This window comes from Oncorhynchus tshawytscha, linkage group LG14, assembly GCF_018296145.1.
Source record: "Oncorhynchus tshawytscha isolate Ot180627B linkage group LG14, Otsh_v2.0, whole genome shotgun sequence".
In the NCBI taxonomy this organism is placed as follows: Eukaryota; Metazoa; Chordata; class Actinopteri; order Salmoniformes; family Salmonidae; genus Oncorhynchus; species Oncorhynchus tshawytscha.
This window is the reverse complement of record NC_056442.1, coordinates 39,345,286-39,368,956: the sequence shown is the minus strand read 5'-3', so window position 1 is coordinate 39,368,956 and position 23,671 is coordinate 39,345,286. Positions and strand designations below refer to the sequence as shown.

Below are 23,671 nucleotides of genomic sequence, written 5' to 3'. Positions count from 1 at the left end.
AAAAGTATTGATTGTATATCATTTCTCACATTTGTAGTCCTACCTCTTCTATGTAATAATATTTAACAATCTGATAATATTTTGTCATTATGAATGGTCTTTAATAGCATTACCTATAATAGATTGTCTTTAAATAACCAGGTTTTTAAAGGGTCCATTTGGGATACTGGTTGCCTATCGATGCATTTGCAAGTACATGAAAACACGAGGAAAAACAAACAAATAGGACATAACTTTGTACATACTCTCGAGACCTGTCCATAAAGTCTTATCACAGACAAAACAATGAGACAGCTATTTCACCGGATGAATAAATGTGAAGCATCCGCTTGGCGGTTCCACCCACTTGAGAGGAAGCCCATTAGCCGGCAGTAGAAGATGGTGCGAGATGGCTTTTGTCCGAGATTCTGCCCATTTTCTCATCGAATAAACATTTTTCTGTTCCCAAAACGATAATATTTTACGAAGAGAGTCGAATATTTTTTTTAGACTCTACACCTTGCCAAAGTAAAACAAAAAAAAATGCGTTGTTGTATTCGCGCACTTCGCAGAGTAGGCGTTCCCTAACGGAAATATGCAAATATAGTTTATAAGGCACCAATAGGGTCTCGCTAGCTCGTGCTTGGCTCTGCCCACCCCCCTACATGTTCTGCCCACTATCACTCCCTTGTTTCCATTTGAAACGACAGGCTGTGGTTTATCTTGATTTAGTTCCAACAATCTTTGGCCTTACCGTGTGAATTAAAATAAAATAGATCCGAGAATGGCATACCACTGTCGTGTGAGAGACAGCCTGACGACCATGGACGTATTAAAAATGGTTTACGAATAACGTTACAGCGTTGCAACAGCTGGTTTGACAGCCCACGCCTTCAAAGACCACACCGGAAGAACAGTAATAATACTATACAGGCGATTCACTCAAGGGGAAAATACAGGTGAGAGCTATAGACCATAATAAATTAAAATATACATTTTCACCCGAATTACACACAACTCCAAACCTAATGCAAGTGGAAAGTCTGACTGTTAGTTCTGACAATTCACAGTGTTTCTCATTAGGCTATCATAATTCGATTTTCACCAGGCAGTAGCCTTTAGTTTACATTGTCCGTGTTAGGCGTAAAATATTGCTCGCTTTCAATAGGCACTATATTGTATCACGTTTTGTCCTTGCATCAAAATCAGTAAAAAGACAGGTCAGGCGAACTTGCATCTTACCATTTGGTGCTATAGCCTACTGTTTACACTAGATTGTAATGGGGAAAACTTTTTATCCATGTAACCAGGGTTGCCAGGTCAAGATAAAATTTCAAACCCAATGATCATTCAAAACCCGACAAAGGCCTGAAACTATTCGGATTGTATTTCTAAGCAAGAGAAGAGTTGCATATTTAAACAAACCCTTTTCCCATAACGATATCGAGTCAATTAAGGAATATCATAGTAACGACGTTAGAAGCATAATTCGTTTTTCCTAAAATGTTTTAAATTATTGCAAGCTATGAGGTAAAGGAATTACGTAATTACAACTGTAAAAAGTAATTTGTCAGTGGTATATGTCCTGATATACCACGGCTTTCAGGGCTCGAACCAGGTTTATAATTGTAAATGAATCCTCATTGCGCATGCACATAACTGTAGATAAATCCGACAGGAGAGTCACCTGGAATCCATTTCAATTAACAGGTGTGCCTTGTTAAAAGTTCATTTGTGGAATTTCTTTCCTTCTTAAGCCGTTTGAGTTGAGTTGTGTTGTGACAAGGTAGGTGTGGTATACATTAGATAGCCCTATTTGGTAAAATGCCAAGTCCATATTATGGCAAGAACAGCTCAAATTAGCAGAGAAATGACAGTCCATTACTTTAAGACATGAAGGTCAGTCAATCCGGAGCATTTTAAGAACTTTCAAAGTTTCTTCAAGTGCACTCGCAAACACCATCAAGCGCGATGATGAAACTGGCTCTCATGAGGACCGCCACAGGAAAGGAAGACTCAGAGTTACCTCTGCTGCAGAGGACAAGTTCATTAAAGTTACCAGACTCAGGAATTGCAGCCCTAAAAAATGCTTCAGAGTTCAACAGACACTTCAACATCAGCTGTTCAGAGGAGACTGTGTGAATCAGGCCTTCGTGGTTGAATTGCTGCAAATAAACCACTACTAAAGAACACCAATAATAATAAGCATGGAGGAGGGGGTGTGGGGGTGCTTTGCTGGTGACACTATCTGTGATTGATTTAGAATTCAAGGCACACTTAACCAGCATGGCTACCACAAGATTCTGCAGCGATACGCCATCCCATCTGTTTTCCGCTTAGTGGGACTATCATTTGTTTTTCAACAGGACAATGACCCAAAACACACATCCAGGCTGTGTAAGGGCTATTTGACCAAGGAGAGTGTTGGAGTGCTGCATCAGATGACCTGGCCTCCACAATCATCTGACCTCAATCCAATTGAGATGGTTTGGGATGAGTTTGACCGCAGAGTGAAGGAAAAGCAGCCAACAAATGCTCAGCACATGTGGGAACTCCTTTAAGGACTGTTGAAAAAGCATTCCAGGTGAAGCTGGTTGAAAGAATGCCAAGAGTGTGCAAAGCTGTCATCAAGGCAAAGGGTAGCTACTTTGAAAAATCTCAAATATATTTTGATTTAACACCTTTTTGGTTACTAGATGATTCAATATGTGTTATTTCATAGTTGATGTCTTCACTATTATTCTAAAATGTAGAAAATAGTACAAATAAAATAAGACCTTTGAATGAGTAAGTGTGTCAACTTGTCACTGGTACTGTATATTAGGCACATTTGGTTGTGTATTCCACATCACTATGAACATTTCTAGATATTATTGGGCATATTACAATTAGGCCTGTATTTCATACATGCAGGTATAGTCATGCGAAATCAATTAAATAATACCCCTTTGAGTTGTTTGGCGGCCATATTGTGAAAAAGCTTCTGTGGGGTTAATGCATGAATCCTGTGATGGACCTGTATCTGCAAAACTTTTTTAAAATCCTGTTCTAGCTGTGTGTGTGCGCAATTTGGAGATTCTATCACCAACATTACAATCCAAAAACATAGCCACTACGTGTAATTATATGGCTAAGCTTACACCATTTTTAATGTCAGCGGCACAATATGGGCTATTTTTTTAAACAATAGTGATAGGTGGTGCTTTCAAAGTTGGTTATATATTATAATTTGAATGGTAATATCATGGCCTTTTTAAGAACCACTTGTCAAACAAAGTTTAACATGTATCAGGCTTCCTTTTTAAAGCAATTTATACAGGTAATTCTGATTTGTACCCGAAAGGTCAAAGGTAAACGTTCTGTTGGCCTGAACATTCCAAACATGTGTCTGATTGATAACGGAATCTTTTTTATTTATTTTATTTCACCTTTATTTAACCAGGTAGGCAAGTTGAGAACAAGTTCTCATTTACAATTGCGACCTGGCCAAGATAAAGCAAAGCAGTTCGACACATACAACGACCCAGAGTTACACATGGAGTAAACAAACATACAGTCAATAATACAGTAGAAACAAGTCTATAAACAATGTGAGCAAATGAGGTGAGATAAGGGAGGTAAAGGCAAAAAAAAGGCCATGGGGGCAAAGTAAATACAATATAGCAAGCAAAACACTGGAATGGTAGATTTGCAGTGGAAGAATGTGCAAAATAAAAATAATGGGGTGTAAAGGAGCTAAATAAATAAAATAAATACAGTAGGGAAAGAGGTAGTTGTTGGGGATAAATTATAGGTGGGCTATGTGCAGTAATCTGTGAGCTGCTCTGACAGCTGGTGCTTAAAGCTAGTGAGGGAGATAAGTGTTTCCAGTTTCAGAGATTTTTGTAGTTCGTTCCAGTCATTGGCAGCAGAGAACTGGAAGGAGAGGCGGCCAAAGAAAGAATTGGTTTTGGGGGTGACCAGAGAGATATACCTGCTGGAGCGCGTGCTACAGGTGGGTGATGGATGCTATGGTGACCAGCGAGCTGAGATAGGGGGACTTTACCTAGCAGGGTCTTGTAGATGACATGGAGCTAATCTAAGCTTTCCAATGATACAGTGCATTTGGAAAGTATTCAAACCACTTGACTTTTTCCACATTTTGTTACGTTACAGCTAGTGATGCACCGATATTACATGTTTGTCCGATTCCGATATTTTCCTTGACAGAAAAAAAATGATACCGATATTTATTTTAAATTTTAGCTGCCTTTTTAAGCATTCTAGTACAGTTAAATAGTTAACACACAGACATGGATGCAGCGGTTCTTGCACTACATCTCAGTGCAATTGCTCGATCCATCCGTTTGTCTCTACCCGTTCTCTGGGTGGCAGGGTAGCCTAGTGGTTAGAGCGTTGGACTAGTAACCGGAAGGTTGCAAGTTCAAATCCCCGAGCTGACAAGGTACAAATCTGTCGTTCTGCCCCTGAACAGGCAGTTAACCCACTGTTCCTAGGCCGTCATTGAAAATAAGAATTTGTTCTTAACTGACTTGCCTAGTAAAATAAAAAGAGAAATCTTGAGATTTTAACAGTGTTAAAATCACAATCCCTTTTAGTTATGTACAAATGTAATATTTAACAATCAGTTGATGAAAAAAATGCACATTTAGTTTCATCTAACACAATATACACAATTGACAAGGTTACTTACCAATGGCCAAGTGCAGACGATGTCCAAAACATTGCAGTCGGGTCCATTTGTTGATTTGAGCGGCCTTCACCACGTTCGCACCACTATCCGTTGCAGACCTGTCTGTCTTGACTGAGTCCCCAGGAGGCGAGAGCATCAATGAGCCCATCTGCTATAGCGTCACCCGTGTGGTCGTTGGGAAAGTATGTTTGAAGGCATTTATTTAGAAGATTCCACTCTGTCAATATAGTGGATAGTGATGCTAATATAAGGCTCTGACATGCGACTACACCACAGATCAGTAGTAGTAGCAAAATACGTCAAATCCGTCTTGAGCTGTTCCGCAACGTTTTCCCTACACTCGGCGTAGAGTTTAGGCAGTGTGGTGTGAGAGAAATGTTTGCGGCCAGGTACAACGTACCTGGGTCAATTAAATTGATAAGCCTCTTGAAACATTCCTTTTCTACTGTGCTAATTCGTAGCGTGTCCTTAGCAATGCAATACATAATAGCATTTGTGATGTCTTTGTCTTTTCAATGTTTGCTCGTAGGGCATAAACGCTGTCAGTGTTGACTGCTTCGGGTGAACGTCCCTAGATTGGCTGGTGCTTGAGGGGCGTTTCTCAATGCGTTGGCGCAAAACTCAAACTTTCTGCATGTTCCAAAGAGTGATTTTGAGTCAGATGGGGAAAAGGTTTGTCGTATTACCAGACTTGGTAGCCACCTGTCTACGGCACAATTTGCACCGAACATTGCTCTGCTCGTTGTCGGACTTCAAAAAGCCAAAATACTTCCAAATAACTGGAAAACAGTTGAACCTTTTTATCAATCATTTCTTAGTTGAAAGCTGCTCCTTCCCCATGGCTATCACTGCCACTTTTCACCTATATCACAATTTTTTTTGTGGTTTAATAGTGGCTACTTCATCACTCGAGGTGCAAAGTGGTTTTTAGTGGGCGTATATACTACGGTTCATAAATTTGGGGTCACTTAGAAATGTCCTTGTTTTTAAATAAAAGCACATTTTTTGTCCATTAAACTCAAATTGATCAGAAATAAGTGAAAAAAGTGTAGACATTGTTAATGTTGTAAATGTCTTTTGTAGCTGGAAACATTTTTTTTAATGGATTACCTACATAGCTGTACAGAGGCCCATTTATCAGCAACCATCACTCCTGTGTTCCCATGGCACGTTGTGTTAGCTAATCCAAGTTTATAATTTTAAAAGACCAATTGATCATTAGAAAACCTTTTTGCAAATATGTTAGCACAGCTGAAAACTGTAGTCCTGATTAAAGAAGCAATAAAACTGGCCTTCTTTAGACTAGTTGAGTATCTGGAGCATCGGCATTGGTGGGTTCGATTGAAATTGCCAAGAAACTGAAGATGTCGTACAACACTGTGTACAACCCTTCACAGAACAGCACAAACTGGCCCTAACCAGAATAGAAAGAGTGGGAGAGCCCCGTGCCCAACTGAGCAAGAGGAAAAGTACATTCGTTTGAGAAACAGACGCCTCACAGGTCCTCAACTGGCAGCTTCATTAAATAGTACCTGCAAAACACCAGTCTCAATGTCAACAGTGAAGAGGCAACTCTGGGATGCTGGCCTTCTAGGCAGAAATGTTTTAGTACCCTTCCTCATATCTATGCCTCGAAACCTGTCTCGGAGCTACACAGACAATTCCCTCAACTTCATATCTTGGTTTTTGCTCTAACAGGCACTGTCAACTGTGGAAGCTTTTATATAGACAGGTGTGTGCCATTCCAAATCATGTCCAATCAACTGAATTTACCACAGGTGGACTCCAAGTTGTAGAAACATCAAGGATGATCAATGGAAACAGGATGCACCTGAGCTCAATTTCGAAAGTCTGATAGCAAAGGGTCTGAATACTTATTTCAATAAGATTGTCTTTTTGTTATTTGAGGAGAAAAAATATATATTAATAGGAATAGAGCTAAGCACAGACAAATTCCTAGAGGAAAACGTATGTAAATAAGATATTTCTGAATTTAATTTTCAATACATTTGCAAACATTTCTAAAAACTTGTTTTCGCTTTGTCATTATGGGGTATTGTGTGTAGATTGATGAGGAAGAAATATAATTTAATCAATTTTAGAATAAGTCTGTAATGTAACAAAATGTGGGAAAAAGTCAAGGGGTTGGAATACTTTCCGAATGCATTGTATATGATTAAAGGCTATACAGTGGGGCAAAAAAGTACTTAGTCAGCCACCAATTGTGCAAGTTCTCCCACTTAAAAAGATGAGAGGCCTATAATTTTCATCATAGGTACACTTCAACTATGACAGACAAAATGGTCACCTACAAACAAGCAAGATTTCTGGCTCTCACAGACCTGTAACTTCTTCTTTAAGAGGCTCCTCTGTCCTCCACTCATTACCTGTATTAACGGCACCTGTTTGAACTTGTTATCAGTATAAAAGACTCCTGTCCACAACCTGTATGTATAATATATATATATATTATTATATATATATATATTTTTTTATATACCTTTTATTTAACTAGGCAAGTCAGTGAAGAACACATTCTTATTTTCAATGACTGCCTAGGAACTGTGGGTTAACTGCCTTGTTCAGGGGCAGAACGACAGATTTTCACCTTGTCAGCTCAGGGGGTTTCAATCTTGCAACCGCACAGTTAACTAGTCCAACGCTCTAACCATTGCACTCCACGAGTAGCCTGCCTGTTATGCAAATGCAGTAGAAGCCAAGGTAAATTGCTAGCTAGTATTAAACTTATCTTATAAAAAACAATCAATCATTATCACTAGTTATAACTACTAATCCAGTTTAGCAGGCAATATTAACCAGGTGAAATTGTGTCACTTCTCTTGCGTTCAAGGCACGCAGAGTCAGGGTATATGCAACAGTTTGGGCTGCCTGGCTCATTGCGAACTAATTTGACAGAATTTTATGTAATTATGACATACATTAAAGGTTGTGCAATGTAACAAGAATATTTAGACTTAGGGATGCCACCCGTTAGATAAAATACCGAACGGTTCTGTATTTCACTGAAATAATAAACGTTTTGTGCGTTTTGCCAGCAGCTCTTTGCAAGCACAGCGCTGTTTATGACTTCAAGCCTGTCAGCCTAATGGCTGGTGTAACCAATGTGAAATGGCTAGCTAGTTAGCTGGGTGTGCGCTAATACTGTTTCAAACGTCACTCGCTTTTAGATTTGGAGTAGTTATTACCCCTGTGCTTTAAGGGCCGTGGCTTTTGTGGAGCGATGGGTAACGATGCTTCGAGTGTGGCTGTTGTCGATGTGTTCCTGGTTCGAGCCCAGGTAGGGGCGTGGAGGGGGACGGAAGCTATACTGTTACACTGGCAATACTATAGTGCCTATAAGAACATCCAATAGTCAAAGATATATGAAATACAAATGGTATAGAGAGAAATAGTCCTATAAATACTATATTAACTACAACTTAACCTCTTACCTTGGAATATTGAAGTCTCATGTTAAAAGGAACCACCAACTTTCATATGTTCTGAGCAAGGAACTTAAACGTTAGCTTTTTTACATGGCACATATTTTACATGGCACACATTCTTACATGGCACATATTACTTTCTTCTCCAACACTTTGTTTTTGCATTATTTAAACCAATTTGAACATGTTTCATTATTTATTTGAGGCAAAATGTATTTTATTGATGTTTTATATGAAGTTAAAATAAGTGTTAATTCAGTATTGTTGTAATTGTCATTATTACAAAAAAAATTTATAAAAAAATTGTCCTCCAATAATCGGTATCGGCGTTGAAAAATCATAATCGGTCGACGTCTAGTCCAGAGTAGTGATACGGGCGGGCAGGTGCGGGCAGCGATCGGTTGAAGAGCATGCATTTAGTTTTACTTGCATTTTAGAGCAGTTGGAGAGTTGTATGGGATTGAAGCTCATCTGGAGGTTAGTTAACAGTGTCCATAGAGGGGCCAGAAGTATGGTGTCGTCTGCATAGAGGTGGATCAGAGAATCACCAGCAGCAAGAGCTACATCATTGATGTATACAGAGAAGAGAGTCGGCCTGAGAATTGAACCCTGTGGCGCCCCTATAGAGACTGCCAGAGGTCCGGACAACAGGCCCTCTGATTTGACACACTGAACATGGGGCCGTGCATTATCATGCTGAAACATGAAGTGATGACGGCGGATGAATGCCACGACAATGGGCCTCAGGATCTCGTCATGTTATCTCTGTGCATTCAAATGTCCAATTCTAAAATTCAATTGTGTTCTTTGTCCGTCGCTTTTGCATGCCCATACCATAACCCCACTGCCACCATGGGGCACTCTGTTCACAATGTTGACATCAGCAAACCGCTGGCCCACACAACGCCATACAGTCTTCCATCTGCCCGGTACAGTGAAACTAGGTTTCATCCGTGAAGAGCACATTTCTCCAGCGTGCCAGTGGCCATCGAAGGTGAGGACGAGGAGCACACAGATGAGCTTCCCTGAGAGAGTTTCTAACAGTTTGCAGAAATTCTTTGGTTGTGCAAACCTACAGTTTCATCAACTGTTGGGGTGGCTGGTCTCAGACGATCCTGCAGGTGAAGAAGCCTAATGTGGAAGTCCTGTGCTGGCGTGGTTACACGTGGTCTGCGGTTGTGAGGCTGGTTGGACGCACTGCCAAATACCCTAAAGCGATGTTGGAGACGGCTCATGCTAGAGAAATTAACATTCAATTTTCTGGCAACCACTCTGGTGGACATTCCTGCAGTCAACATGCCAATTTCACTATCCCTCAAAACTTGAAACATCTGTGGCGTTGTCTTATTTGACAAACTGCTAATTTTAGAATGTCCTTTTATTGTTCCCAGCACAAGGTGCACCTGTGTAATGATCATGCAGTTTATGAGCTTCTTGATATGCCACACCTGTCAGGAGGATAGATTATCTTGGCAAAGGAGAAAATCTCACTTAACAGGGATGTAAACAAATGTGTGCACAATATTTTAGAGAAATTCTCTTTTTGTGCATGTGGAACATTTCTGGGATCTTTTTATTTCAGCTCATAAAATATGGGACCAACAATTTACATGTTGCGTTTATATTTATGTTCAGTATACTATAGCTTCAACACTAAAATAACAGCAGTGTTCTGAAACAACAATGGTTTCCCTTGTTCAAAGCATTCTAGGCCTTTCTTCATTGTTCTCCATTTGTTGAAGCCGTCCACGTGAGCTCTGCTTCAGTAGATGGGTATAAGCCATACTGAACATTATTTCAGCTTTAGACTTTGTGAAAATCAACGTAGAAGGTAAGATTCTTAATTTTGACATTAGCTGAGATTGATCAATCTACATAGGGATATTTTATTATGTGTTGAATTGAATGTCTTAGAATAACATAGCTATCGATTCTGGTCATAATATATGCTATCATCATACAGTATATTACAAGTTGTATGCATTTATTAGTCCCTACACAGTTGCTCTAATTATTGTCTTAAGTGTGATTATTCATAACATTCATAAGAGATCCAGACAGTGGTTTGTCTGTTTCTTCCAGCCTGTAGCCAGAGGTGAGGAGAATGAGCCAGAAAGAGGGTCTGAGGGCCAACTCCTTTCAGTTCACTCTGGAGGGAGAGCCCTTTCGCATCCTGGGGGGCTCTATCCACTACTTCCGCGTCCCCAGAGCCTACTGGGAGGACCGGCTGCTGAAGATGAGGGCCTGTGGGGTCAACACTCTCACCACGTAGGGACACACAGAACACCTCATGTTCTCTTATACCACCACTCATTGCTGCTCTACTATGGAGGGATACTGAGAATGACTGCTTATTTTCCAGATATGTGCCATGGAACCTTCATGAGCCAGAGAGAGGGGTTTTCAACTTCCAGGACCAGTTGGATTTAAAGTAAGGAAGACTTTTATGATTTTGTGATGAATATGTTTGATAGAGCTGTTGAGCTTTGACTCTCTGTTTTTCTCTGTGTTTCTCAGGGCCTACATCAGCCTAGCAGCAGAGTTGGGGCTCTGGGTGATTCTGCGGCCAGGACCCTACATCTGTGCTGAGTGGGACTTAGGAGGGCTCCCCAGGTTTCCATTACTTTAAGCCTTTAACTTTGTAGCAGGGATCGAATCAAACTTTATTTGTCACATGCGCCGAATACAACAAGTGTAGACCTTACCGTGAAATGCTTACTTACTTACAAGCCCTTAACCACCAGTGCAGTTCAAGAAGAGTTAAGAAAATATTTACCAAATAAACTAAAGTAAAAAATATTTATAAAAAGTAACACAATAAAATAACAATAACGAGGCTATAATACAGGGGGTACCGGTACCGAGTCAATGTACGGGGGTACAGGTTATTCGAGGTAATTTGTGCATGTTAATGTTAATCCAAGTCCTGCAGTGCCTAGCTCCACTCCCACTCCCCAGGTGCTCTCATTTGTTGACTTCTGTAACCGTAAAAGCCTTGGTTTCATGCATGTTAACATTAGAAGCCTACTCCCTAATTTTGTTTTACTCACGGCTTTAGCACACTCTGCCAACCCGGATGCCTTAGCCGTGTCTGAATACTGGTTTAGGAAAACCACCAAAAATCCTGAAATCTCCATCGTTAACGATAACATTTTCCGCCAAGATAGAACTGCCAAATGGGGCGGTGTTGTAATATACTGCAAAGATAGCTTGCAGAGTTCTGTATTACTATCCAAGTCTGTAACCAAACAATTCGAGCTTCTACTTCTAAAAATTCAGCTTTCCAGAAATGAGTCTCACTGTTGCCGCTTGCTATAGACCTCCCTCTGCCCCCAGCTATGACCTCGATACCATACGTGTATTGATTGCCCCCCACCTATCTTCTGAGCTCGTGCTACTAGGTGACCTAAATTGGACATGCTTTAACACCTCGGCCATCCTACAATCCATGCTTGATGCCCTCAATCTCACACAAATTATCAATGAACCTACCAGGTACAACTCCAAATCCGTAAACACGGGCACCCTCATAGATGTCATAACTAACTCGCCCTCCAAATACACCTCTGCTGTTTGCCTGCATCCGTAATGGGTCTGCGACCAAATGACCACCCCTCCATCACTGTTAAACGCTCCCTAAAACACTTCTGCAAGCAGGCCTTTCTAATCGACCTGGCCGGGTTATCCTGGAATGACATTGACCTCATCCCGTCAGTAGATGCCTGGCTATTCTTTAAAAGTGCCTTCCTCACCATCTTAAATAAGCATGCCCCATTCAAAAAATGTAGAACTAGGAATAGATATAGTCCTTGGTTCACTCCAGACCTGTCTGCCCTTGACCAGCACAAAAACATCCTGTGGCTTTCTTCATTAGCATTGAATAGCCCCCGTGTTATGCAACTTTTCAGGGAGGTTGGGAACAAATATACACAGGCAGTTAGGAAAGCTAAGGCTAGCTTTTTCAAACAGAAATTTGCATCCTGTAGTACTAACTCAAAACAGTTCTGGGACACTGTAAAGTCCATGGAGAATAAGAGCACCTCCTCCCAGCTGCCCACTGCTCTGAGGCTAGGAAACACTGTCACCACCAATAAATCCACTATAATTGAGAATTTCAACAAGCATTTCTCTACGGCTGGCCATGCTTTCTACCTGGCTACCCCCCTATCCCGGTCAACTGCCCGGCACCCTCCACAGCAACCTGCCAATGCCCCCACCATTTCTCCTTCACCCAAATCCAGATATCTGATGTTTTGAAAGAGCTGCAAAATCTGGACCCCTACAAATCAGCCGGGCTAGACAATCTGGACGCTCTATTTCTAAAATGATCTGCCGAAATTGTTGCAACCCCTATTACTAGCCTTTTCAACCTCTCTTTCAACCTCTCTTTCTGAGATTCCCAAAGATTGGAAAGCTGCCACGGTCATCCCCCTCTTCAAAGGGGGTGACACTCTAGAACCAAACTGCTACAGACCTATATCTATCCTACCCTGTCTTTCTAAGGTCTTTGAAAGTCAAGCTTTCAGATTACCGACCATTTCGAATCCCGCCGTACCTTCTCCGCTATGCAATCTGGTTTCAGAGCTGGTCATCGGTGCACCTCAGCCACGCTCAAGGTCATAAACGACATCATAACTGCCATTGATAAGACACATTACTGTGCAGCCGTATTCATCGACCTGGCTAAGGCTTTCGACTCTGTCAATCACCACATTCTTATTGGCAGACTCGACAGCCTTGGTTCTCAAATGATTGCCTTGCCCGTTTTACCAACTATTTCTCTTTTCTCTGTATACATCAATGATGTTGCTCTTGCTGCTGGTGATTCTCTGATACACCTCCTACGCAGACACCATCATGCATACTTCTGGCCCCTCTTTGGACACTGTGTTAACTAACCTCCAGACGAGCTTCAATGCCATACAACTCTCCTTCCGTGGCCTCCAACTGCTCTTAAACACAAGTAAAACTAAATGCATACTATTCAACCGATCACTGCCCGCACCTGCTCGCCCGTCCAGCATCACTACTCTGGACGGCTCTGACTGAGAATACGTGGACAACTACAAATACCTAGGTGTCTGGTTAGACTAAACTCTCCTTCCAGACTCACATTAAGCATCTCCAATCCAAAATTAAATCTCGCAACAAAGCATCCTTCACTCATGCTGCCAAACACCCTCGTAAAACTGACCATCCTACCGATCCTCGACTTTGGTGATGTCATCTATAAAATAGCCTCCGACACTCTACTCAACAAACTGGATGCAGTCTATCACAGTGCCATCCGTTTTGTCACCAAAGCCCCATACACTACCCACCATTGCGACCTGTACGCTCTCGTTGGTTGGTCCTCACTTCATACTCGTCGCCAAACCCACTGGCTACAGGTTATCTACAAGTCTCTGCTAGGTAAAGCCCCGCCTTATCTCAGCTCACTGGTCACCATTGCAGCACCCACCCGTCGCACGCGCTCTAGCAGGTATATCTCACTGGTCACCCCCAAAGCCAAGAAAGACATTTCTAAGTGACCCCAAACTTTTGAACGTGTGTGTGTACATTTTGGGTGAGTTTTTTTTCTCTCGCCTGAGTAGCATCGTTTCACTGCCAAAAATAAAGTTAAACCATCTCGTGTTCAGCGAAATAACAATACAATGTCAAATACAGGTAGCCTAGTCAAATAATTAACATCCAGTCATATTAACTGTTACTCTCTCCCGAGAAACCTTCACTCATGCACAGACATTTAGAAACGAAACATGACAATTGACAACATGACAATTATTTTATTATTATAAAACATTATTTTACCCCCGACGTGGTATCGAATTGGTCATTACAATCTTGTCTCAATTCATCAACTCCCGTATGAATTCGGGAGAGGCGATGGTCTTGGAGGACACATTCCAGTGTCCTCCAAAACACAACCCAACCGAGCTTCACTGCTTCTTGACAGAATGCCCACTTAACCCGGAAGCCAGCCGTACCAATGTGTCGGAGGAAACACCGTACACCTGCGGACCGTGTCAGCATGCACTGTGCCCGGCCCGCCATAGGAGTCGCTAGTGCGAGAGGGCCAAGGACCTCCCTGCTGGCCAAACCCTCCCCTAACCCGGACAAAGCTGGGCCAATTGTGCGCCGCCACGTGTCTCCCGGTCGCGGCCGGCTGCGATAGAGCCTGGACTCTCATTAAAATTGCAACAAGCAGTTATGTGAAAATGTAATTTAATCAGAAGCCACTGCCAGATTTCTGGATAGGGTTGCTCTGAGTTTCTTGCCTTGGGAAATTGCGCTGTTAAGACACTGATGCCCTCTGCAACCACGTACCCATAATGAGTGGATTCTTGGCCCTCACTAGCATGAAAACTAAATACAGACACCGATTGTGAGTGAAAAATGATTTCGAACTGAGACTCTCTCCAATACAACCCAACATTGCAGAGTTATGTGCAGCCTTTCAAGCACACCCTTCTCATTAACCTGTGGTGAGTTAGTCACACTTTTTGATGAACAAATAAGGTTTTACATGTAAGATGGCTAAATAATGAGCAAAATTATTTATTATTATTTGTGCCCTGGTTCTATAAGAGCTCTTTGTCACTTCCCACGAGCCGGGTTGTGAAAAAAACTCACACTCATTCTTATGTTTAATAAATGTATCATATAGAGTGTGGGAGGCCTACAATTATATCAAAACAACATTTGAGAGTGCGCTGACCCTGGTGCTAGAGGGGGTACGCAGCTGGAGGTAGAATGTTTAAAGGGGTACGGGACTATAAAAAGTTTGGGAACCACTGGTCTAGGGTATCCGGGAGGATGCTGTTGATGTGAGCCATGACCAGCCTTTCAAAGCACTTCATGGCTACCGATGTGAGTGCTACAGGGCGGAAATCCTTTAAGCAGGTTACCTTCGCTTCCTTGGGCACGGGGACTCTGGTGGTCTACTTGAAACATGTAGGTATTACAGACTCGGTCAGGGGAGGTTTAAAATATCAGTGAAGACACTTGCTAGTTGGTCTGCGCATGCTTTGACTACACGGTAATGGTAATCCATCTAGCCCTGTGGCTTGGTGAATGTTGACCTGTTTAAAGGTCTTGCTCACATCGGCTACCGAGGGCGTTATCACGTAGTCATCCAGAACAGCTGATGTTCACGTGCATGCTTCAGTGTTGCTTGCTTCGAAGCGAGCATAAAAGGCATTTAGCTCATCTGGTAGGCTCGCGTCACTGGGCAGCTCGTGTCTGGGTTCCCCTTCGTAGGCCGTAATAGTTTTCAAGCCCTGCTACATCCGACGAGTGTCAGAGCCGGTATAGTAGGATTCAATCTTAATGGTTCGTCTGAGGGCATAGCGGGATTTCTTATAAGCGTCAAGATTAGTGTCCCGCTCCTTGAAAGTGGCAGCTCTAGACTTTTTGCCCGATGTGGATGTTGCCTGTAATCCATGGCTTCTGGTTGGGATATGTACATACACACGGTCACTGTGGGGACGACGTTGTTGACGCACTTATTGATGAATCCGATGACTGAGGTGGTATACTCCTCAATGCCATTGGATGAATCCCGGAACACAAACCAGCATGTTGAATGAGACATCCTTATAACAGTTATTTTCTTTTAAGCTGGCTGTTACGTGACAAAAACATGAAGTTGAGGACAACCTACCCTGGCTTCACAGAAGCAGTGAACTCTTTCTTCGACAAACTCATCCCAATAATTAAGCCTCTACAAGTACGTAAATTAGTTTCCTTATTATCCAAGTTGTTAAGTCCTGATATCTGTTAGTGTTTCGCAGGGGTGTTAGTGAGCTAGCTGTCAATACATGTTGTCCTCTTTGTTTTATAGTTTAAAGAGGGAGGCCCCATCATTGCAGTTCAAGTGGAGAATGAGTATGGCTCATATGCAAAGGATGAACACTACATGCCTTATATAAAGGAGGTACTGTGAGACTGTACTGTTTCTCACCATCTGCATCATACTGTATGCCCAGTATAGACTTTTGCAGTGACCTATAAATGTATAGTGAAACTGTATTCTCATTGGCAGGCTCTACTATCCAGAGGAACCAATGAACTCCTGCTGACATCAGACAACCGGGAGGGGCTCAAATGTGGAGGAGTGGATGGAGGTAGTGGTTTTCTATTGCTAGATCTTGATATTTGATAATGTACATTGTAGCACATCTTTGTGCCATTTCACTTGCTTTCAATAGAGTAATGATGCTGCTAGAAAATATCCTTATTTAGTCTACATTGTTCATCACTTGAACCCCTCCTCTCTTAAGTTCTCAAGACGGTAAACCTTCAAAGACTGGCCTACGGAACAATACAATATTTAGCGTACATGCAGGTATAGTGCCAATGATTCTCTATTTTCTTCTATTTTGTCTTGCATCTGAGAAAACATAGTGGTCCAAAGATGAAGTGTGGCTTTTCCCTTACTGTAGCCCCAGAAACCTCTGCTTGTAATGGAGTACTGGTCTGGGTGGTTCGATGTCTGGAGTGAATCTCACCACGTGTTTCCAGCAGAGGGTAAGTTTCATTACAAACTAGGTTAAGATCATGTCATATAACCCCTAGTTATAGCAACTCTTAAAGTTCATCCATCTTTTACACGTTGTCATTTAGCAGACACTCTTGCCCAGAGCAACTTACACTAGTGAGTGCATATATCATATTTTGTTTGTATTGGTACCCCTTGGGAATTAAACTCACAACCCTGGCGTTGTAAGTGCCATGCTCTACCAACTGAGCCACACAGGACCATCCATTCATCAGTCTAAGGACTGTATGATTGCCCACCGTCTCTCATTGATTCTGTCTGTCTACTTTTCTGGTAGACATGTTGGCTGTGGTGTCACAGATACTGGAGCCAGGTGTATCCATCAACCTCTATATGTTCCATGGAGGAACCAGCTTTGGCTTCATGAATGGAGCTGTGGCGAACCTTGGCACTTACAAACCTCAGGTCGGCAGCTATGGTAGGTTTTATGTATCCTATCAAATGTAATATTACTTGCAAAGAAAAAAGTTGTCATCTGAATCTTTATTTTATTTTTTAGATTATGATGCACCGCTATCCGAGGCTGGAGATTACACCACCAAGTATCAGCTCTTGAGGAATTTATTCAGCCAGTTTCACAGTAAGCTTTCTCTTTCAAACATTCACATAAAATACTATTGAAGTTTTGGAAAACAGGCACCATATGCAATTTGAGAAAAAATGTCTAACTGGCACATGTATCTGTGTGTCTCAGGTGAGAAGCTTCCTGAGGTTCCCTCTCTCCAGGCAAGGAGAGTGTATGAGCCTGTCATCATTCAGCAGCATCTGTCACTGTGGGAGAGCCTGCAGTTTACTGAGAAGGTGAGCTAAGATCAAGTTGCATGCTGTCAGCTGAGACCTGGCAATACTCTATCTCTTCAAGGGTTGATGTTGATTCCATAATGTTCTTAATTTAATTGAATGCACTACATTGACAATGTTTCATCATCAAGCCCTTGAAGTCAGAGGAGCCTGTCAACATGGAGAACCTTCCTGTCAACAGTAATAATGGTCAGTCCTATGGCTACACTCTATATGAGACCACCATCAGCAGGGGAGGCCTTCTGAACTCCAAGAAAAATGTTAAAGACAGAGCCCTGGTGAGTACAGACACACAGCTACATGGCATGAATGTACTATACTGTATGGTGCACACCGTATGACAATACATCATTTGTACTAATAAAGTTGGCTTGTCTTCTAGGTGTTTGTGGACAGACACTTTGTTGGTGTCCTGGACTATAAATCGGTGGAGTTTGCACTGCCTGATGGGAAGGTATGGTGATACTGTGTGTTTAGATTCAGTCTATAGGTGTGCTGCTGAGCTGCTTTGTAAACTGGCTAGTTTATATTCAACACCATGATAGAGGTGAAAGCTTCTGGTGATGCTGATCAATGAGTTTGTTACTAAGGTGACAGGATTAAGCAAACAAAGTTTTCAGACAAATGTTGTTCTAACAAAGAGGAATCGTAATCACTAACTTTGCACCTGCCTGTTATTGGAAAACAAGTCCATGCTGTCCTATAGCACAGCGGAAGATTGGATCAATTACTCTCTGCAGTCCAACTGAAAGCCACATGTTATTCTATTGTCTTTGGGTACTATGCATTGTTGACTGTAGTGCATCAATTAGTGGTTTCCACATGTTTGATGTATTTTCCATTGAAGGGAGAGCGAACATTGAGTTTACTTGTGGAGAACTGTGGAAGAGTGAATTATGGGAAAGCCCTAGATGATCAGCGTAAAGGTATGGTATTCTTAGTTACTACCACTTTAACAATCAGAATTCCATGGAAGAAAGCGTACATTAAAGGCACTGTAGACCTTCAGGTTTAATCCTTCATTGCTGTGACAACTGTACATAGTTGTTAAAGTGGATAGACCTAAATGCTCAACAAATAGTGACCGTATCCATGAGTTCTTGGAATAATTGCATTGTTACTCACCCATGCAGCTCTTAATCTTTCATTGCATTATCACCCTGTTCTAGGTCTGGTGGGAGATATTGTATTGAACCACGTGCCTCTGAAGGACTTTACAATCTACTGTTTGGATATGAAGCCAAACTTCCTAAAGAGGTTTGTCCTGATCATTTCATTTATACAACAATAAGGTTCATTCTGGCTCTTACAGTTTATAATTTAAGTGATAATGCCTGAGAAGCCGGTGTCTGGAAGATATATTGGCACAGGTGTTGTTAGGCCCGAGACAAAGTCGAAGGCCGGCAGCACACCTATGGCCTGAATTGAAACACACCAGCTTCGAAGGCATTATCACTTTTATACAACGGGTTACCAACATATTCAAATAATGATTGACATATTTTCATGAACTTTATTTTGATGAATTATTCATACTATTTCATCCTTCAACGAGATATCGTCCTGACACAAATCTAGGGTTGCTACCCAAGCCGGCTAGTCTTTCGTTCTATCGGTTTGGTTGCCAGAGACGCGACCCAGTCGTTAAGTCCTTTTTGTTCTGTATCTATGGACATGACCCAGTCATTATTTTCTAAATGTTCTATTGCTGTACTGGCTGGCAACGTTCTTATGCCTTGCTTTCTAGCTAGCAAACTATGGCTAATTTACAGTCCTGTCAAACAGTGCAGCCAGAATAACAACAAAGTAGCTGCATTTGCATTTGTTTAAGTGGCTTTATTTGGATACATTCATAAGAATGAGCTTAATGATGCTCGATTTCACCTGGCATAGAAAATGTGCTCTCTCATCAGGACACTGATGTTCAGAGAGTTAGCTAACAACACAGCTAACACAATCACTTCAAACTGAAGCTGGAAAGAAAACAAACTAGCTGTGTTTCATTTAGTTTTACCTGTTTTTTATTGACATTTCTTTGTATATGTCCATAAAAATTATGCTGATTCATGATTTCGACTGGCTCAGAAAAGATGCCTGCCCGTCTGTCTCATTCCAACTTCCGATCCCTACACGTTAATTACTATGAGACAGCTGGAGATCGAATTTCAATATTGAAACAATGTTGCAAATGTCAGAGATTCAGACTGCAGGTTTTATACAAATCTCCGCTATTGAAAACCAATTGCTCATCTAAAAGAAATGGAAGATAATGTCTAGATGCTTTTTACAGTGGGGATTAAGATTATAAATTGTCTGGCTGGGCTGAGACAGTGGATTGCATAGTGAGATGGAACAGAGTAAATATACATTTCACCATCATAGCTTTCATGGTGGTAACTTGTGGAAAAGACACCAACTGGAATGCGGTTTTAACCAATCAGCATCAAGGATTAGACCCAACCATTGTATAACTGTTGTCATTGTAAATTTAACTGGCATATCAGGTTGTCTCATAGGCCCAGTGCAGTCATAAATGGGATTATTCTGTGTTTCATATATATTTCCACACTATGAGGTTAGAATAATACTGCGAAATTGTAAACATTTGCATAATGCCCTTTTAGTGTAATAGCTGTTTGAAAAGACCACCTGAAATTTCAGCCTGCTTTGGTGGGAGGGAGTTTTGGCCTTCCATGGTGACATCATGGCAGTTAACCCACTGTTCCTAGGCCGTCATTGAAGATAAGAATTTGTTCTTAACTGACTTGCCTAGTTAAATAAAGGTAATATAAATAAAAAATCACCATGTGGTAAATTAGTTAATAGATCGATAAGAGAGAGAGGTTTTGTACTGCCAATAACAGCGAATTTCAGTTTTCCCCTCCCCACTCAGACCACTCTCAAACAGTCCAAGCAAAATTCTTGCTTGAGAAATTGCCCTTTGTTAAGAAGCTATTTTTGTTTGTTTGTTTTTTAAATTGGAAACAAGACTTCATATTGAGAGAAAAATGGCTGCATTTGACCATTAAAGTTTATATGATTTGTATTGTAATGCTAGTCAGTGATTTCCTGTGTTATAATAGGGTGATCTCATAGCCTGGTTCCTCTCTAGGTTTCTTCCTAGGTTTTGGCCTTTCTAGGCAGTTTTTCCTAGCCAACGTGCTTCAACACCTGCATTGCTTGCTGTTTGGGGTTTTAGGCTGGGTTTCAATATAGGACTTTGAGATATCACATGATGTACGAAGGGCTATATAAATACATTTGATTTGATCTCCTCCCATGTTTCAGACTGAGTGCAGCAAGCCAGTGGAACTCAGTCCCCCAGAAGCCTTCCTTCCCAGGGTTCTTCCAGGGTATGCTGTATGTGGACGGCCATCCCAGAGACACCTTCATCAGACTGCCTGTGTGTAAAGCAGCCCAACAGGCTCTGTGGTTATGATAGAGATCACCACCTGTCCATACTGTGTCCCTGCTGGTTTATTTGTATAGTATGGTAGACCTATCTCTGGTTTATTGGTTTATAGTGTAGTAGGCCCATCCCTCATCAGATACACATACTGATGAAAGAAGTTCCCAGAGAAACTCTAAACTCTGATTGTCAAGTCACTGATTACAGTGTTTCCATCCACAGGGCTGGAGTAAAGGAGTGGTCTTTATCAATGGGCAGAATCTTGGACGCCACTGGTCCATCGGTCCCCAGAAAACCCTCTACCTCCCTGGACCTTGGCTTAAAAGTGGAAATAATCAGGTAGAACTGAAAAAAGCTCCTTTAATTTCTAATAGATATAGGGTTCTAGGCTTCTGATGTGTTTTCTCATGTTTACACTACCATGTATTCTTATAAAGTGTGTATCAGACTTTATTTGTACAGTTTATCCTCAAATCAAGACACGTACTGATACATAAACAGGCTTGAATGGTTTGTTTAATGGATCCTTTTTTCTTTATTTTAGATCATTGTGTTCGAGGAACAGAAAGCTGATGACAAATTAGTATTTGTTGAAAATCCTGATCATGGAAAAACAATTGATGTATACAAATATCCATTTTGTGTTCTGCTTTGAAATGATCAATATTTTAAATAAATTGACACAGCAATTTCTTATAACATAGTAATAACACGGTAATACGAAAGCTATGATTACCTTAACACATTGTATGTAATGTTGTTTTTGTGTTATGGGATGTGTCTACCACTGAATGTGATGATAGACATGTATTTTTATGTAGTCTAGAGCACAGTCATAAGGCAAGTTACATACACTACCGTTCATACGTTTGGGGTCACTTAGAAATGTCAGTTTTTGAAGGGAGTAGTACACAACATTGTACAAGATCTTCAGTTTCTTGACAATTTCTTGCATGGAATAGCCTTCATTTCTCAGAACAAGAATATACTGACCAGTTTCAGAAGTAAATATTTTGTTTTTGGCCATTTTGAGCCTGTATTTGAACCCACAAATGCTGATGCTCCAGATACTCAACTAGTCTAAAGATGGCCAGTTTTATTGCTTCTTTAATCAGAACAACCGTTTTCAGCTGTGCTAACATAATTGCAAAATTATTTTCTAATGATCAATTAGCCTTTCAAAATGTTAAACTTGGATTAGCTAACACAACGTGCCATTGGAACACAGGAGTGATGGTTGCTGATAATGGGCCTCTGTACGCCTATGTAGATATTCCATTACAAATCGTCTTGTTTCCAGCTACAAGAGTCATTTACAATATTATCAATGTCTACACTGTATTTCTGATCAGTTTGTTATTTTAATGGACAAAAAAAATGTGCTTTTCTTTTGAAAACAAGTACATTTCTAAGTGACACCAAACTTATGAACGGTAGTGTACATACATTAAAAGACAAGACATTGAGTGGTGGAATGTAGACTATTACAACAAAGAAAGGTGAGATGGAAGAGATAAAGGACAACCAAGTTCAAAGGTAAAATGCAGATGTGTAAAACATTCAAGTTCAGTACCTTACTCTAGTTGTCTGGATAGGCAGTGTTATTGTCCATCTAAAATGAAATATAGATGAAAAAACAAACCACTTGATTTCACATTTACAGTATTTGTCTTGAGTACTGTTAGGCATACTTTTGCTGTTAGGTTGACTAAAAAGGTATTTCATTGTATTTAGATGAACACAATATAGTTTGCAGCGCATCTTATGCTCATCTTGAATGGTAAAGCTCAGGTTATTAGTGCATAAACATGAGCCTACAATATTTTTTTAACTGGTGGTTTTATTTTATCATAAATTCTTTGTTCTTCTCTGTAATAACTTTATAATAATCTGGCACGCCCCTCTGTGTATTTTATTTTATGTGATGAATTGCTTGTATATCATTGATTTTAAATCTTTCTTATTACAGATGATCCATTATATTGACATCTGTTTATCATCTATCCCGATTTGCCTATTCACTTTTACCCCTACCTACATGTACACAGTGGCAACACGTCATTCAGGGCAGGTTAGGCTTGCCTGTTTTGCATGTTATTTTGGCATTAGTACATGTCTCACATCAGTTTGCAAACAATGTAACAAAAAATGTATATAATTTGAGTTAATAAAGCCACAAACACACATGGTTCCTTTTTGGTTTTCTTGAGCAAGGCAGCTCCAAAATGCAGGCGTTTCAGCCTAGCTCAGTGCTTTCTGTGGTGGTGGGGCAAGCCAGCAGAAAATACAGAGCGGTGCCCTGTGATTGGCTCAGTGTTCTGTCACTCATGGGGACACTATGTCACCGCCAAGTCTAAGGGTAGACCTCGAAAGGCTCAAGGTCATTGGCCACATAAAATGACGTCAAATCACGTAATATGTACAGGCAGCTTTGATTGGACTGATGTCAACATACTTTCAAAATCTTAGCTAGCAGTCATCATGAATCAACTCGACAATCTACTGGCAAATCCTTTTCAATCCTTGTCATATGAAGATAAGTAATTAAAATAAATAATAAAAAATGTCTGTGCTCATCGGCCATTGGGCATTAACATTACACAACAAGTTGGAAATTGCAAATTCCACAATGAGTGTTTTGGAAGGAAGGTGAGTTCAAAAATGTCTAGTAAACTGCTGCATAAATTATGTAATATGCCAGGGAGATATGTATACTGTAGCTAGGAAAGTAATACTAAGTGTATGTTGTGTAGTAAGCTGTTAGTAGCCCATGTGCAGCACCC

General features: G+C 41.0%; 1 protein-coding gene across 4 annotated transcripts; it reads left to right on the top strand.

The window, feature by feature from the left end:
* Window positions 1-658: 658 nt before the first annotated feature.
* On the top strand, window positions 659-21,589 carry glb1l2 (galactosidase beta 1 like 2). Of its 4 annotated transcripts, XM_042297503.1 has the most exons (20): window positions 659-938; window positions 9,822-9,949; window positions 10,201-10,386; window positions 10,481-10,549; window positions 10,636-10,731; window positions 15,739-15,847; window positions 15,962-16,054; window positions 16,163-16,244; window positions 16,401-16,465; window positions 16,563-16,647; window positions 16,956-17,096; window positions 17,178-17,258; window positions 17,373-17,479; window positions 17,611-17,757; window positions 17,862-17,933; window positions 18,327-18,405; window positions 18,649-18,736; window positions 20,768-20,882; window positions 21,111-21,227; window positions 21,433-21,589. In XM_042297503.1, the coding sequence occupies exons 3-20, from the start codon at window positions 10,223-10,225 to the stop codon at window positions 21,541-21,543; spliced, it is 1,821 nt and encodes a 606-aa protein (XP_042153437.1). In that variant the 5' UTR covers window positions 659-938; window positions 9,822-9,949; window positions 10,201-10,222; the 3' UTR covers window positions 21,544-21,589. The 4 variants fall into 4 exon arrangements, with proteins under 4 accessions (XP_042153437.1, XP_024301165.1, XP_024301166.1 ...); XM_024445397.2 differs by lacking the exon at window positions 9,822-9,949; XM_024445398.2 differs by having other exon boundaries at window positions 9,822-10,386.
* The last annotated feature ends 2,082 nt before the right edge of the window (window positions 21,590-23,671 follow it).